The sequence below is a fragment of the Rhinichthys klamathensis genome, unplaced genomic scaffold (assembly GCF_029890125.1).
Source record: "Rhinichthys klamathensis goyatoka isolate OS25496 unplaced genomic scaffold, OSU_Roscu_1.1 h1tg001557l_1, whole genome shotgun sequence".
Classification (NCBI taxonomy): Eukaryota; Metazoa; Chordata; class Actinopteri; order Cypriniformes; family Leuciscidae; genus Rhinichthys; species Rhinichthys klamathensis.
In genome coordinates, this window is record NW_026607470.1 from 1 (window position 1) to 17,500 (window position 17,500).

General features: G+C 48.8%; 1 protein-coding gene across 3 annotated transcripts; it reads right to left on the bottom strand.

Annotated features, from left to right (window-relative positions):
- Positions 1–626: 626 nt before the first annotated feature.
- Positions 627–13,464, bottom strand: LOC130079905 (collagen alpha-1(XIV) chain-like). 3 transcript variants are annotated; one of them, XM_056245146.1, is made up of 5 exons: positions 13,183–13,464; positions 12,882–12,962; positions 9,150–9,266; positions 8,626–8,769; positions 627–804 (listed from the first exon to the last, which is right to left on the bottom strand). In XM_056245146.1, exons 2-5 carry the CDS (start codon positions 12,937–12,939, stop codon positions 704–706), a joined length of 420 nt encoding a protein of 139 aa, XP_056101121.1. In that variant the 5' UTR covers positions 12,940–12,962; positions 13,183–13,464; the 3' UTR covers positions 627–703. The 3 variants fall into 3 exon arrangements, with proteins under 3 accessions (XP_056101121.1, XP_056101120.1, XP_056101122.1); XM_056245145.1 differs by having other exon boundaries at positions 12,882–12,947; positions 13,183–13,461; XM_056245147.1 differs by having other exon boundaries at positions 8,626–8,766; positions 12,882–12,947; positions 13,183–13,456.
- Between the last annotated feature and the right edge of the window lie 4,036 nt (positions 13,465–17,500).

Genomic DNA, 17,500 nt, shown 5'->3' on the forward strand with positions numbered 1-17,500 from the left:
GTTCTAAAATAGTCGTCTTCTTTTCTGGGAGCCTATTACCTTTGCGGTAGAAATATCGGTATCGGTACTCGGTATCGGCAAGTACACAAATGTAAATACTCGTACTCGTATCGGTTTGAAAAAAAACGGTATCGGGCCATCCCTAGTAACAACTATTAACTAAGAAGAAACTCTGATTAATGAGTTAGTAAGTAATAGCGCTCAGATGAATGTGGAAGTTCACCATTAGCTAATATCCTAGTGAAGATCATGGGAACACACTTAGATACTGATCCAAATAATTAGTAGTTCCTTTAGAAGGATGTAGGAACACTTGAGTCATTACTAGTGGGTTACCGTTACATTTTATTATAAATTATGCATTATTCATGTTAATTATGAACCTGTATATATTACTTATCTGGGAGGAATGAAAAATAGTAGTTATTGATTAGCTAATAGTGAACAACCACATTCAACTGGGCGCTATTACTTACTAATTTGTTAATCAGAGTTTCTTGTTAATAATTGTTACTAGAATATTAATAGTGCGTACTCATTTGTGCCTGTGAAGTTATTCATTAATGAAGGAACAGTGTTCTAAATTGTTACCATTATTTCTTGTTTATAGCCGTGTAACGCCGAACCGTTGGAATGGGTTTTAACAAGTCAGGCGATTTATGAACAGAGCGACTGTACATGGACTCGCTGACCAGCTTCATCTTCAGTGCTGTTTCTCCTCACCTCCAGTGATGCCATCATTCGACCCGCCACTGCCCTGTTCATGGAGCGAAACCTCGACGACACTCACCTCCGATCCCAATCCTGATCCTGACAGGAGCACAGTCAGAGGAACATCAGGAGCACAGAGAGAGGAACATCAGGAGCACAGTCAGAGGAACATCAGGAGCACAGAGAGAGGAACATCAGGAGCACGGTCAGAGGAACATCAGGAGCACAGAGAGAGGAACATCAGGAGCACAGAGAGAGGAACATCAGGAGCACAGAGAGAGGAACATCAGGAGCACAGTCAGAGGAACATCAGGAGCACAGAGAGAGGAACATCAGGAGCACAGTCAGAGGAACATCAGGAACACAGAGAGAGGAACATCAGGAGCACAGTCAGAGGAACATCAGGAGCACAGAGAGAGGAACATCAGGAGCACAGTCAGAGGAACATCAGGAGCACAGAGAGAGGAACATCAGGAGCACAGAGAGAGGAACATCAGGAGCACAGAGAGAGGAACATCAGGAGCACAGTCAGAGGAACATCAGGAGCACAGTCAGAGGAACATCAGGAGCACAGAGAGAGGAACATCAGGAGCACAGAGAGAGGAACATCAGGAGCACAGAGAGAGGAACATCAGGAGCACAGTCAGAGGAACATCAGGAGCACAGTTAGAGGAACATCAGGAGCACAGTTAGAGGAACATCAGGAGCACAGAGAGAGGAACATCAGGAGCACAGTTAGAGGAACATCAGGAGCACAGAGAGAGGAACATCAGGAGCACAGTCAGAGGAACATCAGGAGCACAGTCAGAGGAACATCAGGAGCACAGTCAGAGGAACATCAGGAGCACAGTTAGAGGAACATCAGGAGCACAGAGAGAGGAACATCAGGAGCACAGTCAGAGGAACATCAGGAACACAGTCAGAGGAACATCAGGAGCACAGTTAGAGGAACATCAGGAGCACAGAGAGAGGAACATCAGGAGCACAGTCAGAGGAACATCAGGAGCACAGTCAGAGGAACATCAGGAGCACAGTCAGAGGAACATCAGGAGCACAGTCAGAGGAACATCAGGAGCACAGTCAGAGGAACATCAGGAGCACAGTCAGAGGAACATCAGGAACACAGTCAGAGGAACATCAGGAGCACAGAGAGAGGAACATCAGGAGCACAGTCAGAGGAACATCAGGAGCACAGTCAGAGGAACATCAGGAGCACAGTCAGAGGAACATCAGGAGCACAGTCAGAGGAACATCAGGAACACAGTCAGAGGAACATCAGGAGCACAGTCAGAGGAACATCAGGAACACAGTCAGAGGAACATCAGGAGCACAGTCAGAGGAACATCAGGAGCACAGTCAGAGGAACATCAGGAGCACAGTCAGAGGAACATCAGGAGCACAGTCAGAGGAACATCAGGAGCACAGAGAGAGGAACATCAGGAGCACAGAGAGAGGAACATCAGGAACACAGTCAGAGGAACATCAGGAGCACAGTCAGAGGAACATCAGGAGCACAGTCAGAGGAACATCAGGAACACAGTCAGAGGAACATCAGGAGCACAGTCAGAGGAACATCAGGAACACAGAGAGAGGAACATCAGGAGCACAGTCAGAGGAACATCAGGAGCACAGTCAGAGGAACATCAGGAGCACAGTCAGAGGAACATCAGGAGCACAGAGAGAGGAACATCAGGAGCACAGTCAGAGGAACATCAGGAGCACAGTCAGAGGAACATCAGGAGCACAGTCAGAGGAACATCAGGAGCACAGTCAGAGGAACATCAGGAACACAGTCAGAGGAACATCAGGAGCACAGTCAGAGGAACATCAGGAGCACAGTCAGAGGAACATCAGGAACACAGTCAGAGGAACATCAGGAGCACAGTCAGAGGAACATCAGGAGCACAGTCAGAGGAACATCAGGAGCACAGTCAGAGGAACATCAGGAGCACAGTCAGAGGAACATCAGGAGCACAGAGAGAGGAACATCAGGAGCACAGAGAGAGGAACATCAGGAACACAGTCAGAGGAACATCAGGAGCACAGTCAGAGGAACATCAGGAGCACAGTCAGAGGAACATCAGGAACACAGTCAGAGGAACATCAGGAGCACAGTCAGAGGAACATCAGGAACACAGAGGAGGAACATCAGGAACACAGTCAGAGGAACATCAGGAGCACAGTCAGAGGAACATCAGGAGCACAGTCAGAGGAACATCAGGAGCACAGTCAGAGGAACATCAGGAACACAGTCAGAGGAACATCAGGAGCACAGAGAGAGGAACATCAGGAGCACAGTCAGAGGAACATCAGGAGCACAGAGAGAGGAAAATCAGGAGCACAGAGAGAGGAACATCAGGAGCACAGTCAGAGGAACATCAGGAGCACAGAGAGAGGAAAATCAGGAGCACAGAGAGAGGAACATCAGGTACACAGTCAGAGGAACATCAGGAGCACAGTCAGAGGAACATCAGGAGCACAGAGAGAGGAACATCAGGAGCACAGAGAGAGGAACATCAGGAGCACAGTCAGAGGAACATCAGGAGCACAGTCAGAGGAACATCAGGAGCACAGAGAGAGGAACATCAGAAGCACAGTCAGAGGAACATCAGGAGCACAGAGAGAGGAACATCAGGAGCACAGTCAGAGGAACATCAGGAGCACAGTCAGAGGAACATCAGGAGCACAGTCAGAGGAACATCAGGAGCACAGAGAGAGGAACATCAGGAGCACAGTCAGAGGAACATCAGGAGCACAGAGAGAGGAACATCAGGAGCACAGAGAGAGGAACATCAGGAACACAGTCAGAGGAACATCAGGAGCACAGTCAGAGGAACATCAGGAGCACAGTCAGAGGAACATCAGGAACACAGTCAGAGGAACATCAGGAGCACAGTCAGAGGAACATCAGGAACACAGAGAGAGGAACATCAGGAACACAGTCAGAGGAACATCAGGAGCACAGTCAGAGGAACATCAGGAGCACAGTCAGAGGAACATCAGGAGCACAGTCAGAGGAACATCAGGAACACAGTCAGAGGAACATCAGGAGCACAGAGAGAGGAACATCAGGAGCACAGTCAGAGGAACATCAGGAGCACAGAGAGAGGAAAATCAGGAGCACAGAGAGAGGAACATCAGGAACACAGTCAGAGGAACATCAGGAGCACAGTCAGAGGAACATCAGGAGCACAGAGAGAGGAACATCAGGAGCACAGAGAGAGGAACATCAGGAGCACAGTCAGAGGAACATCAGGAGCACAGTCAGAGGAACATCAGGAGCACAGAGAGAGGAACATCAGGAGCACAGTCAGAGGAACATCAGGAGCACAGAGAGAGGAACATCAGGAGCACAGTCAGAGGAACATCAGGAGCACAGTCAGAGGAACATCAGGAGCACAGTCAGAGGAACATCAGGAGCACAGTCAGAGGAACATCAGGAGCACAGTCAGAGGAACATCAGGAGCACAGAGAGAGGAACATCAGGAGCACAGTCAGAGGAACATCAGGAACACAGACAGAGGAACATCAGGAGCACAGTCAGAGGAACATCAGGAGCACAGAGAGAGGAACATCAGGAACACAGTCAGAGGAACATCAGGAGCACAGTCAGAGGAACATCAGGAGCACAGTCAGAGGAACATCAGGAGCACAGAGAGAGGAAAATCAGGAGCACAGAGAGAGGAACATCAGGAGCACAGTCAGAGGAACATCAGGAACACAGTCAGAGGAACATCAGGAGCACAGAGAGAGAAACATCAGGAGCACAGTCAGAGGAACATCAGGAGCACAGTCAGAGGAACATCAGGAGCACAGTCAGAGGAACATCAGGAGCACAGTCAGAGGAACATCAGGAGCACAGAGTGAGGAACATCAGGAGCACAGTCAGAGGAACATTAGGAGCACAGAGAGAGGAACATCAGGAGCACAGACAGAGGAACATCAGGAGCACAGAGAGAGGAACATCAGGAACACAGTCAGAGGAACATCAAGAGCACAGAGAGAGGAACATCAGGAGCACAGTCAGAGGAACATCAGGAGCACAGTCAGAGGAACATCAGGAACACAGTCAGAGGAACATCAGGAACACAGTCAGAGGAACATCAGGAGCACAGAGAGAGGAACATCAGGAGCACAGACAGAGGAACATCAGGAGCACAGAGAGAGGAACATCAGGAGCACAGTCAGAGGAACATCAGGAACACAGACAGAGGAACATCAGGAGCACAGTCAGAGGAACATCAGGAGCACAGAGAGAGGAACATCAGGAGCACAGTCAGAGGAACATCAGGAGCACAGAGAGAGGAACATCAGGAGCACAGTCAGAGGAACATCAGGAGCACAGTCAGAGGAACATCAGGAGCACAGAGAGAGGAACATCAGGAACACAGTCAGAGGAACATCAGGAGCACAGTCAGAGGAACATCAGGAACACAGACAGAGGAACATCAGGAGCACAGTCAGAGGAACATCAGGAGCACAGAGAGAGGAACATCAGGAACACAGTCAGAGGAACATCAGGAGCACAGTCAGAGGAACATCAGGAGCACAGTCAGAGGAACATCAGGAGCACAGAGAGAGGAAAATCAGGAGCACAGTCAGAGGAACATCAGGAGCACAGAGAGAGGAACATCAGGAGCACAGTCAGAGGAACATCAGGAGCACAGAGAGAGGAACATCAGGAGCACAGAGAGAGGAACATCAGGAGCACAGAGAGAGGAACATCAGGAGCACAGTCAGAGGAACATCAGGAGCACAGTCAGAGGAACATCAGGAGCACAGTCAGAGGAACATCAGGAGCACAGAGAGAGGAACACCAGGAACACAGTCAGAGGAACATCAGGAGCACAGTCAGAGGAACATCAGGAACACAGTCAGAGGAACATCAGGAACACAGTCAGAGGAACATCAGGAGCACAGTCAGAGGAACATCAGGAGCACAGAGAGAGGAACATCAGGAACACAGTCAGAGGAACATCAGGAGCACAGAGAGAGGAACATCAGGAACACAGTCAGAGGAACATCAGGAGCACAGTCAGAGGAACACCAGGAACACAGTCAGAGGAACATCAGGAGCACAGTCAGAGGAACACCAGAAACACAGTCAGAGGAACATCAGGAACACAGACAGAGGAACATCAGGAGCACAGTCAGAGGAACATCAGGAGCACTGTCAGAGGAACATCAGGAGCACAGTCAGAGGAACATCAGGAACACAGTCAGAGGAACATCAGGAGCACAGTCAGAGGAACATCAGGAGCACAGACAGAGAAACATCAGGAGCACAGTCAGAGGAACACCAGGAACACAGTCAGAGGAACATCAGGAGCACAGTCAGAGGAACACCAGGAACACAGTCAGAGGAACATCAGGAACACAGACAGAGGAACATCAGGAGCACAGTCAGAGGAACATCAGGAGCACAGTCAGAGGAACATCAGGAGCACAGTCAGAGGAACATCAGGAGCACAGTCAGAGGAACATCAGGAGCACAGAGAGAGGAACATCAGGAGTACAGTCAGATGTACATCAGGAGCACAGAGAGAGGAACATCAGGAACACAGTCAGAGGAACATCAGGAGCACAGAGAGAGGAACATCAGGAGCACAGTCAGAGGAGCATCAGGAGCACAGAGAGAGGAACATCAGGAACACAGTCAGAGGAACATCAGGAGCACAGTCAGAGGAACATCAGGAGCACAGTCAGAGGAACATCAGGAACACAGTCAGAGGAACATCGGGAGCACAGTCAGAGGAACATCAGGAGCACAGTCAGAGGAACATCAGGAGCACAGTCAGAGGAACATCAGGAACACAGTCAGAGGAACATCAGGAGCACAGTCAGAGGAACATCAGGAGCACAGTCAGAGGAACATCAGGAACACAGTCAGAGGAACATCAGGAGCACAGTCAGAGGAACATCAGGAGCACAGTCAGAGGAACATCAGGAGCACAGTCAGAGGAACATCAGGAGCACAGTCAGAGGAACATCAGGAGCACAGTCAGAGGAACATCAGGAGCACAGTCAGAGGAACATCGGGAGTACAGTCAGAGGAACATCAGGAGCACAGTCAGAGGAACATCAGGAGCACAGTCAGAGGAACATCAGGAACACAGTCAGAGGAACATCAGGAGCACAGTCAGAGGAACATCAGGAGCACAGTCAGAGGAACACAGTCAGAGGAACATCAGGAACACAGTCAGAGGAACATCAGGAGCACAGAGAGAGGAACATCAGGAGCACAGTCAGAGGAACATCAGGAGCACAGAGAGAGGAACATCAGGAGCACAGAGAGAGGAACATCAGGAGCACAGTCAGAGGAACATCAGGAGCACAGTCAGAGGAACATCAGGAGCACAGAGAGAGGAACATCAGGAACACAGACAGAGGAACATCAGGAGCACAGTCAGAGGAACATCAGGAGCACAGAGAGAGGAACATCAGGAGCACAGTCAGAGGAACATCAGGAGCACAGTCAGAGGAACATCAGGAGGACAGTCAGAGGAACACAAGGAACACAGTCAGAGGAACATCAGGAGCACAGTCAGAGGAACATCAGGAGCACAGTCAGAGGAACATCAGGAGCACAGAGAGAGGAACACCAGGAACACAGTCAGAGGAACATCAGGAGCACAGTCAGAGGAACATCAGGAACACAGTCAGAGGAACATCAGGAACACAGTCAGAGGAACATCAGGAGCACAGTCAGAGGAACATCAGGAGCACAGAGAGAGGAACATCAGGAACACAGTCAGAGGAACATCAGGAGCACAGAGAGAGGAACATCAGGAACACAGTCAGAGGAACATCAGGAGCACAGTCAGAGGAACACCAGGAACACAGTCAGAGGAACATCAGGAGCACAGTCAGAGGAACACCAGAAACACAGTCAGAGGAACATCAGGAACACAGACAGAGGAACATCAGGAGCACAGTCAGAGGAACATCAGGAGCACAGTCAGAGGAACATCAGGAGCACAGTCAGAGGAACACCAGGAACACAGTCAGAGGAACATCAGGAGCACAGTCAGAGGAACATCAGGAGCACAGACAGAGGAACATCAGGAGCACAGTCAGAGGAACACCAGGAACACAGTCAGAGGAACATCAGGAGCACAGTCAGAGGAACACCAGGAACACAGTCAGAGGAACATCAGGAACACAGACAGAGGAACATCAGGAGCACAGTCAGAGGAACATCAGGAGCACAGTCAGAGGAACATCAGGAGCACAGTCAGAGGAACATCAGGAGCACAGTCAGAGGAACATCAGGAGCACAGTCAGAGGAACACCAGGAACACAGTCAGAGGAACATCAGGAGCACAGTCAGAGGAACATCAGGAGCACAGTCAGAGGAACATCAGGAGCACAGTCAGAGGAACATCAGGAACACAGTCAGAGGAACATCAGGAGCACAGTCAGAGGAACATCAGGAGCACAGTCAGAGGAACACCAGGAACACAGTCAGAGGAACATCAGGAGCACAGTCAGAGGAACATCAGGAGCACAGTCAGAGGAACATCAGGAGCACAGTCAGAGGAACATCAGGAGCACAGTCAGAGGAACATCAGGAGCACAGTCAGAGGAACATCAGGAGCACAGTCAGAGGAACATCAGGAGCACAGTCAGAGGAACATCAGGAGCACAGTCAGAGGAACATCAGGAGCACAGAGAGAGGAACATCAGGAGCACAGTCAGAGGAACATCAGGAGCACAGAGAGAGGAACATCAGGAGCACAGTCAGAGGAACATCAGGAGCACAGTCAGAGGAACACCAGGAACACAGTCAGAGGAACATCAGGAACACAGTCAGAGGAACACCAGGAACACAGTCAGAGGAACATCAGGAGCACAGCACAGCTGATGTGGGTTAGTTAGGTGCATTTGTGTATAGGGTGAGAGTAAAACACTGACCGCTGTATCTGCCCTGCAGCGCTTCGCTCCGCTCCTTCCCTCTGAGGGCCGTGACCTTCACACTGACCTCTCTCATGCGGTCAAACCCCTCGATCACGGCTCTGGGCTCAGACTTACTCACGCTCAGCTCATGCTCGGCTCCTGCTGAACACAACACAGACAGCAACACTTTCAGATATCGGACCGATTTTAACAATCTAAGTAATTAGATTAACAATCTAATTTACTTATGTGGCAAGCAGCCGTGTAATAAGTGGGATAATGTACATTAAGCCGGTCGTTAGCTCAGAATAAACCCCCTTCAGGCTGATGGAAGACCTGATCCTGATCACCCTGTCGGGTGTATTCTGAGATAACAACCGGCTGGATGTACATTATCCCTTACATTGTGATCACGAGGAGCACTAGCTATAAATCGCTACCGGACACATCCGCTGTGTTTTTATATCTGGGCAGATCCCGCTTCAGGATCTCAGCGCTCACCAGAGCCGGTGCTGTACACGAATGTGTGTATCAGCGCTCACCTGAGCCAGTGCTGTACGCGAGTGTGTATCCATCGAACGCTCCCTTCGGCTCCTTCCAGCTCACGCTCAGCCTGTCAGAGCTCAACTCTCTGAAGCGAAGCCTTCTGGGCATCGGCACTGCAAACACAGCGGAGACAAGAGCGTCACACACACACACACACATACACACACACACACACAAACACACCCTCCTGCAGTCAACATGCACAGCTGATGAACAACAGTCCATCTAATCACAAGCACCGGCTGCACAGGTAAAGTTTGACTGACAGCTGGTGTTTGATTAGATCTGAAACATCATCTGTGTATCAGACAGATGGAACGAGAGGAACGAGGGGAACGAGGGGAACGAGGGGAAAGAGAGGAACGAGGGGAACGAGGGGAACGAGAGGAAAGAGAGGAACGAGGGGAACGAGAGAAACGAGGGGAAAGAGGGGAAAGAGAGGAACGAGGGGAACGAGGGGAAAGAGGGGAACGAGAGAAAAGAGGGGAACTAGAGGAACGAGGGGAACGAGAGGAACGAGGGGAACGAGAGGAACGAGGGGAACGAGGGGAAAGAGACGAACGAGGGGAACGAGAGAGGAATAAAGTCTCACTCTCTCCTCGTCCCTGCAGCACTGATGTGTGTGTGTGTGTGTGTGTGTGTGTGTGTGTGTGTGAGACCGGCTGCTCGGCTTATTGCCACGACAGACAGAGAAGAAAGTGAGAATTTTGGGAAACAATCCAGAAGAAGTGTGTGTTTGTGTAGATGTAAAGAGCGTCAATCTACGGCACTGGAGAAACCACAGTCACCGTCTGACAGCTGAACACACAAATACATGCACACACACACACACACACACACACACTCTTCTCAACACTGAATGATCCCACAAACCAGAGTTTGTGTCTCAGTCAGCAGGCAGTTCCCGTCACACACACACACTCATGTCTCTACAGAAGAGCACAGGCCGTGTTCTGTAACACACACACACACACAGACACACACACACAGGCCGTGTTCTGTAACACACACACACACACACACACACAGGCCGTGTTCTGTAACACACACACACACAGGCTGTGTTCTGTAGAGTCATGAGAGTTTCCTCGGGTCAGCGGATGCAACAGGCAGAAGATGAAACACTGTGTGAAGAAAACCAACCTTAGTGCCGGACGACTGAAAACACTCTTCCTCCCAACAGCGGGAAAACATCCGGCTCGCGTCCACTCGGTGTGTGTGTGTGTGTGTTTGAGTGTGGCCTGGTAAACCCTACGTTATGGGGACAAAATGTCCCCACAAGGATGGCAATATCCGAAATCCTTGTTCGTGTGGGGACATTTTTTGGTCCCCATGAGGAAATCAGCTTATAAATCATACTAAGTGATGTTGTTTGAAAATGTAAAAATGCAGAATGTTTCCTGTGATGGGTAGGTTTAGGGATAGGGTTAGTGTAAGGGAATAGAATATACAGTCTGTACAGTATAAAAATCATTATGTCTATGGAAAGTCCCCATAAAACATGAAAACACAACATGTGTGAGTGTGTGTGTGTGTGTGTGTGTGTGTGTGTGTGTGTGTGTGTGTGTGTGTGTGTGTGTGTGAGAGATACAGACTGATGAAACACCGCTGTACGGCAGATGATACGCAAACCGGCGTCTCGCTGTAAGGCTGTGATGGACCGGACTGTAGTGATGGGTCGGTCACGAATGATTCGCTCATTTCGAATCTTTAATATGACTCGGGAACACCGAGTCGTCTCAGAGAGTGATTCATTGATCTTGTGTTGACTAAAGGTTCTATGGGTTCTATGGGTTCTGTACGGGAAACAGAAATGATTAGTTCCCCTCTCGAGTCGTCGGAGTCTCCCGTTCTGTGGTCAGGCGGCGTGACCGAGTGTTGAGTTCATAATTCCCAAACTTCCTTACAAACAAGCACACAGTCAGTTCTTCGACTCTTCCGGGTACATGCCGCGCTCCCGGTCTCATAATGTAGCTTTTTTATTTCTTACAAATTATATTTTATGAATTTCTGTCATGGTTCTTTTCCATAACTTTGAATGTGGTAATAAAGAGTTGGTAACGCTTTAAACTGTATGTGTGTGATGGGAAAGATCACTTTGATAAAGCAACGATAACAGCTCCGGGACGAAAGGCTGAAAGACTGGAACCCGAGACGCGAGAGATGACCTAGCCGATCCGGTGTCCGGTGCCGATATGCTGCGCTGATGCGGACCCGGGAGGAGCGAGCGACTCGGGTCGGGACGAGGGAAACTAACACACGGCATATCCTGAAGACACAGCAATCAATCAATCGTTTCTGTTTATAATAACTTGGCCTTTAGCATTGCACTTTTAGCCTTACTGTAAATGTTGATCTGATGTGATTGGGGGATTTGGCTATTAACATGTAATATGATAATTATATTCTGCAAATGACTTGAAAAAAAGATTTGTTCATTTTGATGAACGAGATTCAAAGACTCGAGTCGACCACTGTAAACCGCTCTTAGCTGTCGCGCTACACACACACTACACACACTAAACACTCTGACTTCTCACACGTTTCTCTCTGTAAAGTTTTCTTTTTTAATGGGTGCTGAATTATATTTCTGAATTATATGGACTCCTTGTATTATTTGGTTATTTGGTGTCCTTTTGGAAAGACACCTACATTTACCTTGAAAAAAGCTTGCAGAAAATAGTTGTGTGAGAGTCAACTCAACTTTATAGAGCACTTTCAACACCACAAGCGGAACCAAAGAGAAAAAGAGAAAATAAAAACATAAAACCAATGCAAACCTATGACACACTCTGCTTACTGAGCATCTTCTAATGCTAGAGCAAACACATGAGTTTCAGGCGCACCGCAATACACCCGGTGTACAGAACGCTTTATATCTGATGCTTTCCTCTGCTGGGTAGAGATGCACAGGATGGCACAATGAACGCGTTAAACAAGATAAATGATGTATGCTTAATTTCACGATAAGGGTGCGAACTCTAGAGACAGCCCTAGTCCACTTCTAACGCTCGGTGGTGTCGACTGCAGCTTTACACGCCTGAGCTCTCGATGCTCGGATGACTTCATTCACCAGCTGGAAAGACTCATTCTGAAAGTGACTCCAGCGCTATTGTTCCTCGGTGTCGTTATTGTTAAAGTGTAATTACTGAAACGTTAAGGTTCTAGTTGTGGTTGCTGCTCTGGAGCTGCAGACACCTGAGGTATGTGAGGAACAGATCTGGACGTGTTTCTGCTGGACGAGCTCCAGGTCATCAGCTTCTCCTGACAGAGGAATCCTCTCCTATAGGAACATCTCCTACAGATCCTGACACCGCCGCCGTACAAACACGCTTCACGCCGCTTAGAGGAACTACACACACACAATCCTTTCATAAGATCTCTAACCTTTCCAACACGCTTCAGGAAATCTTAAGCAGTGAAAGGGAACATCTAATGTAAGGAAACTAATACTATAACCGTGAAAATGTTCCCTTTTGATCAGTTAGTCAAAAGGGTGACCTAAAATACAACAGGTGTTATTTGGACATTTTAAGAATGAAATAGAATAAGACTGAACAATGGAGAGAAAAAACTATTCATAGTAATTGTACATTACAACAATAGATAACGCAACAGAGAGAAACACTGAATGATAGCACAACAGATAAAATCACAGAACAATACAATGAGAGATCGAAAGATAAACAAACCACTAAACAGAAGAAATAACGACAAAAATAGCGTACCTTGCGCATGCGCGATGAGGACTGCCGTGAGCATCAGGAGCAGCGCTCGAACCCGCATCCTCTCAGCTGATGAACACACAACTCGAGAAATCACACACTTCAGTCACTGTTTGCATGCTTTCATTCAGCAGACACGCACACAGCAACATCATCAGTACAACACCACAACTCACACACTTCAGTACAAGTTTGAAACGTCACGTTTCAGCTTTACACAAAGTCTACTGAAGAGCGCAGTGTTCAATTTCAAACGTGCAACGTGTAAATTCAGTTTTAACCAATCCGACAATATCACACTCACCTGCTGTTACAACTCAAACACAGCAGAAGCGTAGGATCGGATGAGAGGAATAATCCAGTGCTGTCGGGGCGCGCGCACACACTGCAGTGACAGACTCTTCCCGCCCTCAGAGAACAGGCGCGAAGCAGTTCCCGCCCTTTAATTAAACTCTTCAACGTCTCTCGCTGGAGCTCAGCGCTGAAACACAGGTATGTCTCACCTCAGACTCCGTCATTAGCGTAATACGGTCCTGTTTCACTCTCTGCCCAATATTAAGGGGTTCATTCAGTCCATGGGTTGTGTAAATACATATACGAATCAGCTTGACAGAGAATAATGCATTAATACTTTCAAGTGAAAGGGGTGTAAGGAAAAACATCAAACGGAGGTGATGAACTTGGATTAACTGAGAGGAGACAAGCTAACCTGCCTCTGACAGACATTCACAGGTTTCTCAGTACTAATAATCCTGCTGTTAGCCGTCCAAAATAACTGATCCAGCAGCGATCAAATGAAAAAAAAACTGTAAACACAATTTCAACCTCTTTGTAGACATTTCAAATTTATGAACCATTGCTTTATGAATCTAATCAAGTCTAGTCGCTTTAATTTTTATAGCTCTTTATACAATACAGATTTTTCCAAAGCAGCTTTACAGTGATAACAGGAGATTAATGATAAGATGATGTAAACAGAGTTCAACTCTGCTGTAAATCAGTTCTAAAAATAAGAAAAGAAAATAGTGTCATTATATTAAAAGTCAAAGTCTGCATAAAAACAACGGCATGAAAGCTGCATCTCACACTCCATCAGAAATCAACACTGTTCAATGGTTATAATTACCACACTTCCCTACAGTGATGAACACACACACACACACACACACACACACACACACATACATGAAGAAGCCTCACTGTAAGAGTACAGGTTCAGTTCACTGAGGTAAAGTTTTCATAGCATTTATAATAACAGTAACGGAAATGATTTGTTTTTTAATTAAATATAATAATGAATCATGGTAAGATAATAAATAGTTAGTTAGGGGTCCATCTTCAGGCAATAGAAGGGATGCAAGTGTAAGTGCCTGTAAGCAAAATTCTGTCTGAACTCGGTAAAGATATGTAGAAGTAAGAGTATATGGTAGTGTGGCGCTTTGAATGGAGTCTCTCCTCACACACACACACACACACACACACAGCAGAGATGGAGCTGGATGTGTCGGCACTGGCACACTGGAATGCTGCTCCCTCCGCAGGTCACGAGCCTGACAATCACTCATTTAAACACACACACACACACACACACACACACAATTCATCTGCTGAGGCTTCTCCTCTGACATGAAGCCGCTGGCTGAGCGTTTCAATCACCGCTTAATAATCTGTCACTCAATGACAATCAAATGCAGCAAAAGAGATTATGAGTTCACCACGTCTCAGCTGATCTAACCGAGTTTGAGTCGCAGCCCGTCCTGAAACAGACGTCGTGACCAATATTATACTTTCCCAGTCCAGAGTGTCATCGCACATGAACAACTAGGGCAGGACTTGATTTAATCTATGATGTTTTGATTGGATGATGAAAAGTGAGCACTGCTAACATCAGACGCCAAGCCAGCCAAATCACAGCAAGAGCAAATCTGAGATTTGATTAAATAAAATAAAAATACAAAATGCATGGAGGAATTGTTCACAATAAGACCAGTAACATCAGGCATTATGAATGTTAACACTACATGACAAAGTTCCATTAGTTAATATTAGTTAAAGTCTCCTTGCAGTCAATAATTGTATCCCATAAAACGCATCTTTCATAATCAAAAAGACATATTTAATGTCACACACCCTTATTTTTCAGATAAGATAAGATACAACTTTATTGATCCCCAAGGGGAAATGTAGGCGTTACAGCAGCATAAGCAGGACAAAGACAAATATTACACTTAAGGCGACAAAAAACATATTGTAACTATATATTCCAAAGGTAAATTATGTAGGAACACCAAAAAAGCATTATAACAGATATAACATTAAATATAAATGAAACATATTTAAATAAATAAATATCGTAAATACAAGTATATGGGTAAATATACTCTCCTAAAAAAATGAAACTGGTCCCATGGTGTCAATACTGAGATATGCTGATATTACAGTATTTGAGGCCTTTCTACGCAAGTCAATCACCAGTTCTCTTGTCTTGGTAACATTGATGTGAAGGTAATTCAATTGACACCAATCAACAAAGTCCTTGATCACTCCAGGTCACTCCCACCCGACACACTCGTCCAGCAGTAGCGGTGTCACCTGAGCGCTGGATACGGCACTGCTAGCTGTCACCTGAGCGCTGGATTCGGCACTGCTAGGTGTCACCTGAGCGCTGGATACGGCACTGCTAGGTGTCACCTGAGCCCTGGATACGGCACTGCTAGGTGTCACCTGAGCCCTGGATACGGCACTGCTAGGTGTCACCTGAGCCCTGGATTCGGCACTGCTAGGTGTCACCTGAGCGCTGGATACGGCACTGCTAGGTGTCACCTGAGCGCTGGATACGGCACTGCTGGGTGTCACCTGAGCCCTGGATACGGCACTGCTGGGTGTCACCTGAGCGCTGGATTCGGCACTGCTAGGTGTCACCTGAGCGCTGGATACGGCACTGCTAGGTGTCACCTGAGCCCTGGATACGGCACTGCTAGGTGTCACCTGAGCCCTGGATACGGCACTGCTAGGTGTCACCTGAGCCCTGGATTCGGCACTGCTAGGTGTCACCTGAGCGCTGGATACGGCACTGCTAGGTGTCACCTGAGCCCTGGATACGGCACTGCTAGGTGTCACCTGAGCGCTGGATACGGCACTGCTAGGTGTCACCTGAGCCCTGGATACGGCACTGCTAGGTGTCACCTGAGCCCTGGATACGGCACTGCTAGGTGTCACCTGAGCCCTGGATACGGCACTGCTAGCTGTCACCTGAGCGCTGGATACGGCACTGCTAGGTGTCACCTGAGCCCTGGATACGGCACTGCTAGCTGTCACCTGAGCGCTGGATTCGGCACTGCTGGTGTCACCTGAGCGCTGGATACGGCACTGCTAGGTGTCACCTGAGCGCTGGATACGGCACTGCTAGGTGTCACCTGAGCGCTGGATACGGCACTGCTAGGTGTCACCTGAGCGCTGGATACGGCACTGCTAGGTGTCACCTGAGCCCTGGATACGGCACTGCTAGGTGTCACCTGAGCGCTGGATTCGGCACTGCTAGGTGTCACCTGAGCGCTGGATACGGCACTGCTAGGTGTCACCTGAGCGCTGGATACGGCACTGCTAGGTGTCACCTGAGCGCTGGATACGGCACTGCTAGGTGTCACCTGAGCCCTGGATACGGCACTGCTAGGTGTCACCTGAGCCCTGGATACGGCACTGCTAGGTGTCACCTGAGCCCTGGATACGGCACTGCTAGGTGTCACCTGAGCCCTGGATACGGCACTGCTAGCTGTCACCTGAGCGCTGGATACGGCACTGCTAGCTGTCACCTGAGCGCTGGATACGGCACTGCTAGGTGTCACCTGAGCGCTGGATACGGCACTGCTAGGTGTCACCTGAGCGCTGGATTCGGCACTGCTAGGTGTCACCTGAGCCCTGGATACGGCACTGCTAGGTGTCACCTGAGCGCTGGATACGGCACTGCTAGGTGTCACCTGAGCGCTGGATACGGCACTGCTAGGTGTCACCTGAGCGCTGGAAACGGCACTGCTAGGTGTCACCTGAGCCCTGGATACGGCACTGCTAGGTGTCACCTGAGCGCTGGATTCGGCACTGCTAGGTGTCACCTGAGCGCTGGATACGGCACTGCTAGGTGTCACCTGAGCGCTGGATACGGCACTGCTAGGTGTCACCTGAGCGCTGGATTCGGCAGTGCTAGGTGTCACCTGAGCGCTGGATACGGCACTGCTAGGTGTCACCTGAGCCCTGGATTCGGCACTGCTAGGTGTCACCTGAGCGCTGGATACGGCACTGCTAGGTGTCACCTGAGCCCTGGATTCGGCACTGCTACGTGTCACCTGAGCGCTGGATACGGCACTGCTAGGTGTCACCTGAGCCCTGGATACGGCACTGCTAGGTGTCACCTGAGCGCTGGATACGGCACTGCTAGGTGTCAACTGAGCGCTGGATACGGCACTGCTAGGTGTCACCTGAGCCCTGGATACGGCACTGCTAGGTGTCACCTGAGCGCTGGATACGGCACTGCTAGGTGTCACCTGAGCGCTGGATACGGCACTGCTAGGTGTCACCTGAGCGCTGGATACGGCACTGCTAGGTGTCACCTGAGCGCTGGATACGAC

What these genes read in the sequence shown, in the direction of transcription:
- LOC130079905 (XM_056245146.1), bottom strand. Translation starts at nt 12,939, where the DNA reads ATGCGGGTTCGAGCGCTGCTCCTGATGCTCACGGCAGTCCTCATCGCG. An exon ending in CCTCATCGCGCATGCGCAAG is followed by an intron (nt 9,267 to 12,881) that starts GTACGCTATTTT and finishes CTGTGTTTGCAG; the next exon opens with TGCCGATGCCCAGAAGGCTT. An exon ending in GCTGCAGGGCAGATACAGCG is followed by an intron (nt 805 to 8,625) that starts GTCAGTGTTTTA and finishes TGTCAGGATCAG; the next exon opens with GATTGGGATCGGAGGTGAGT.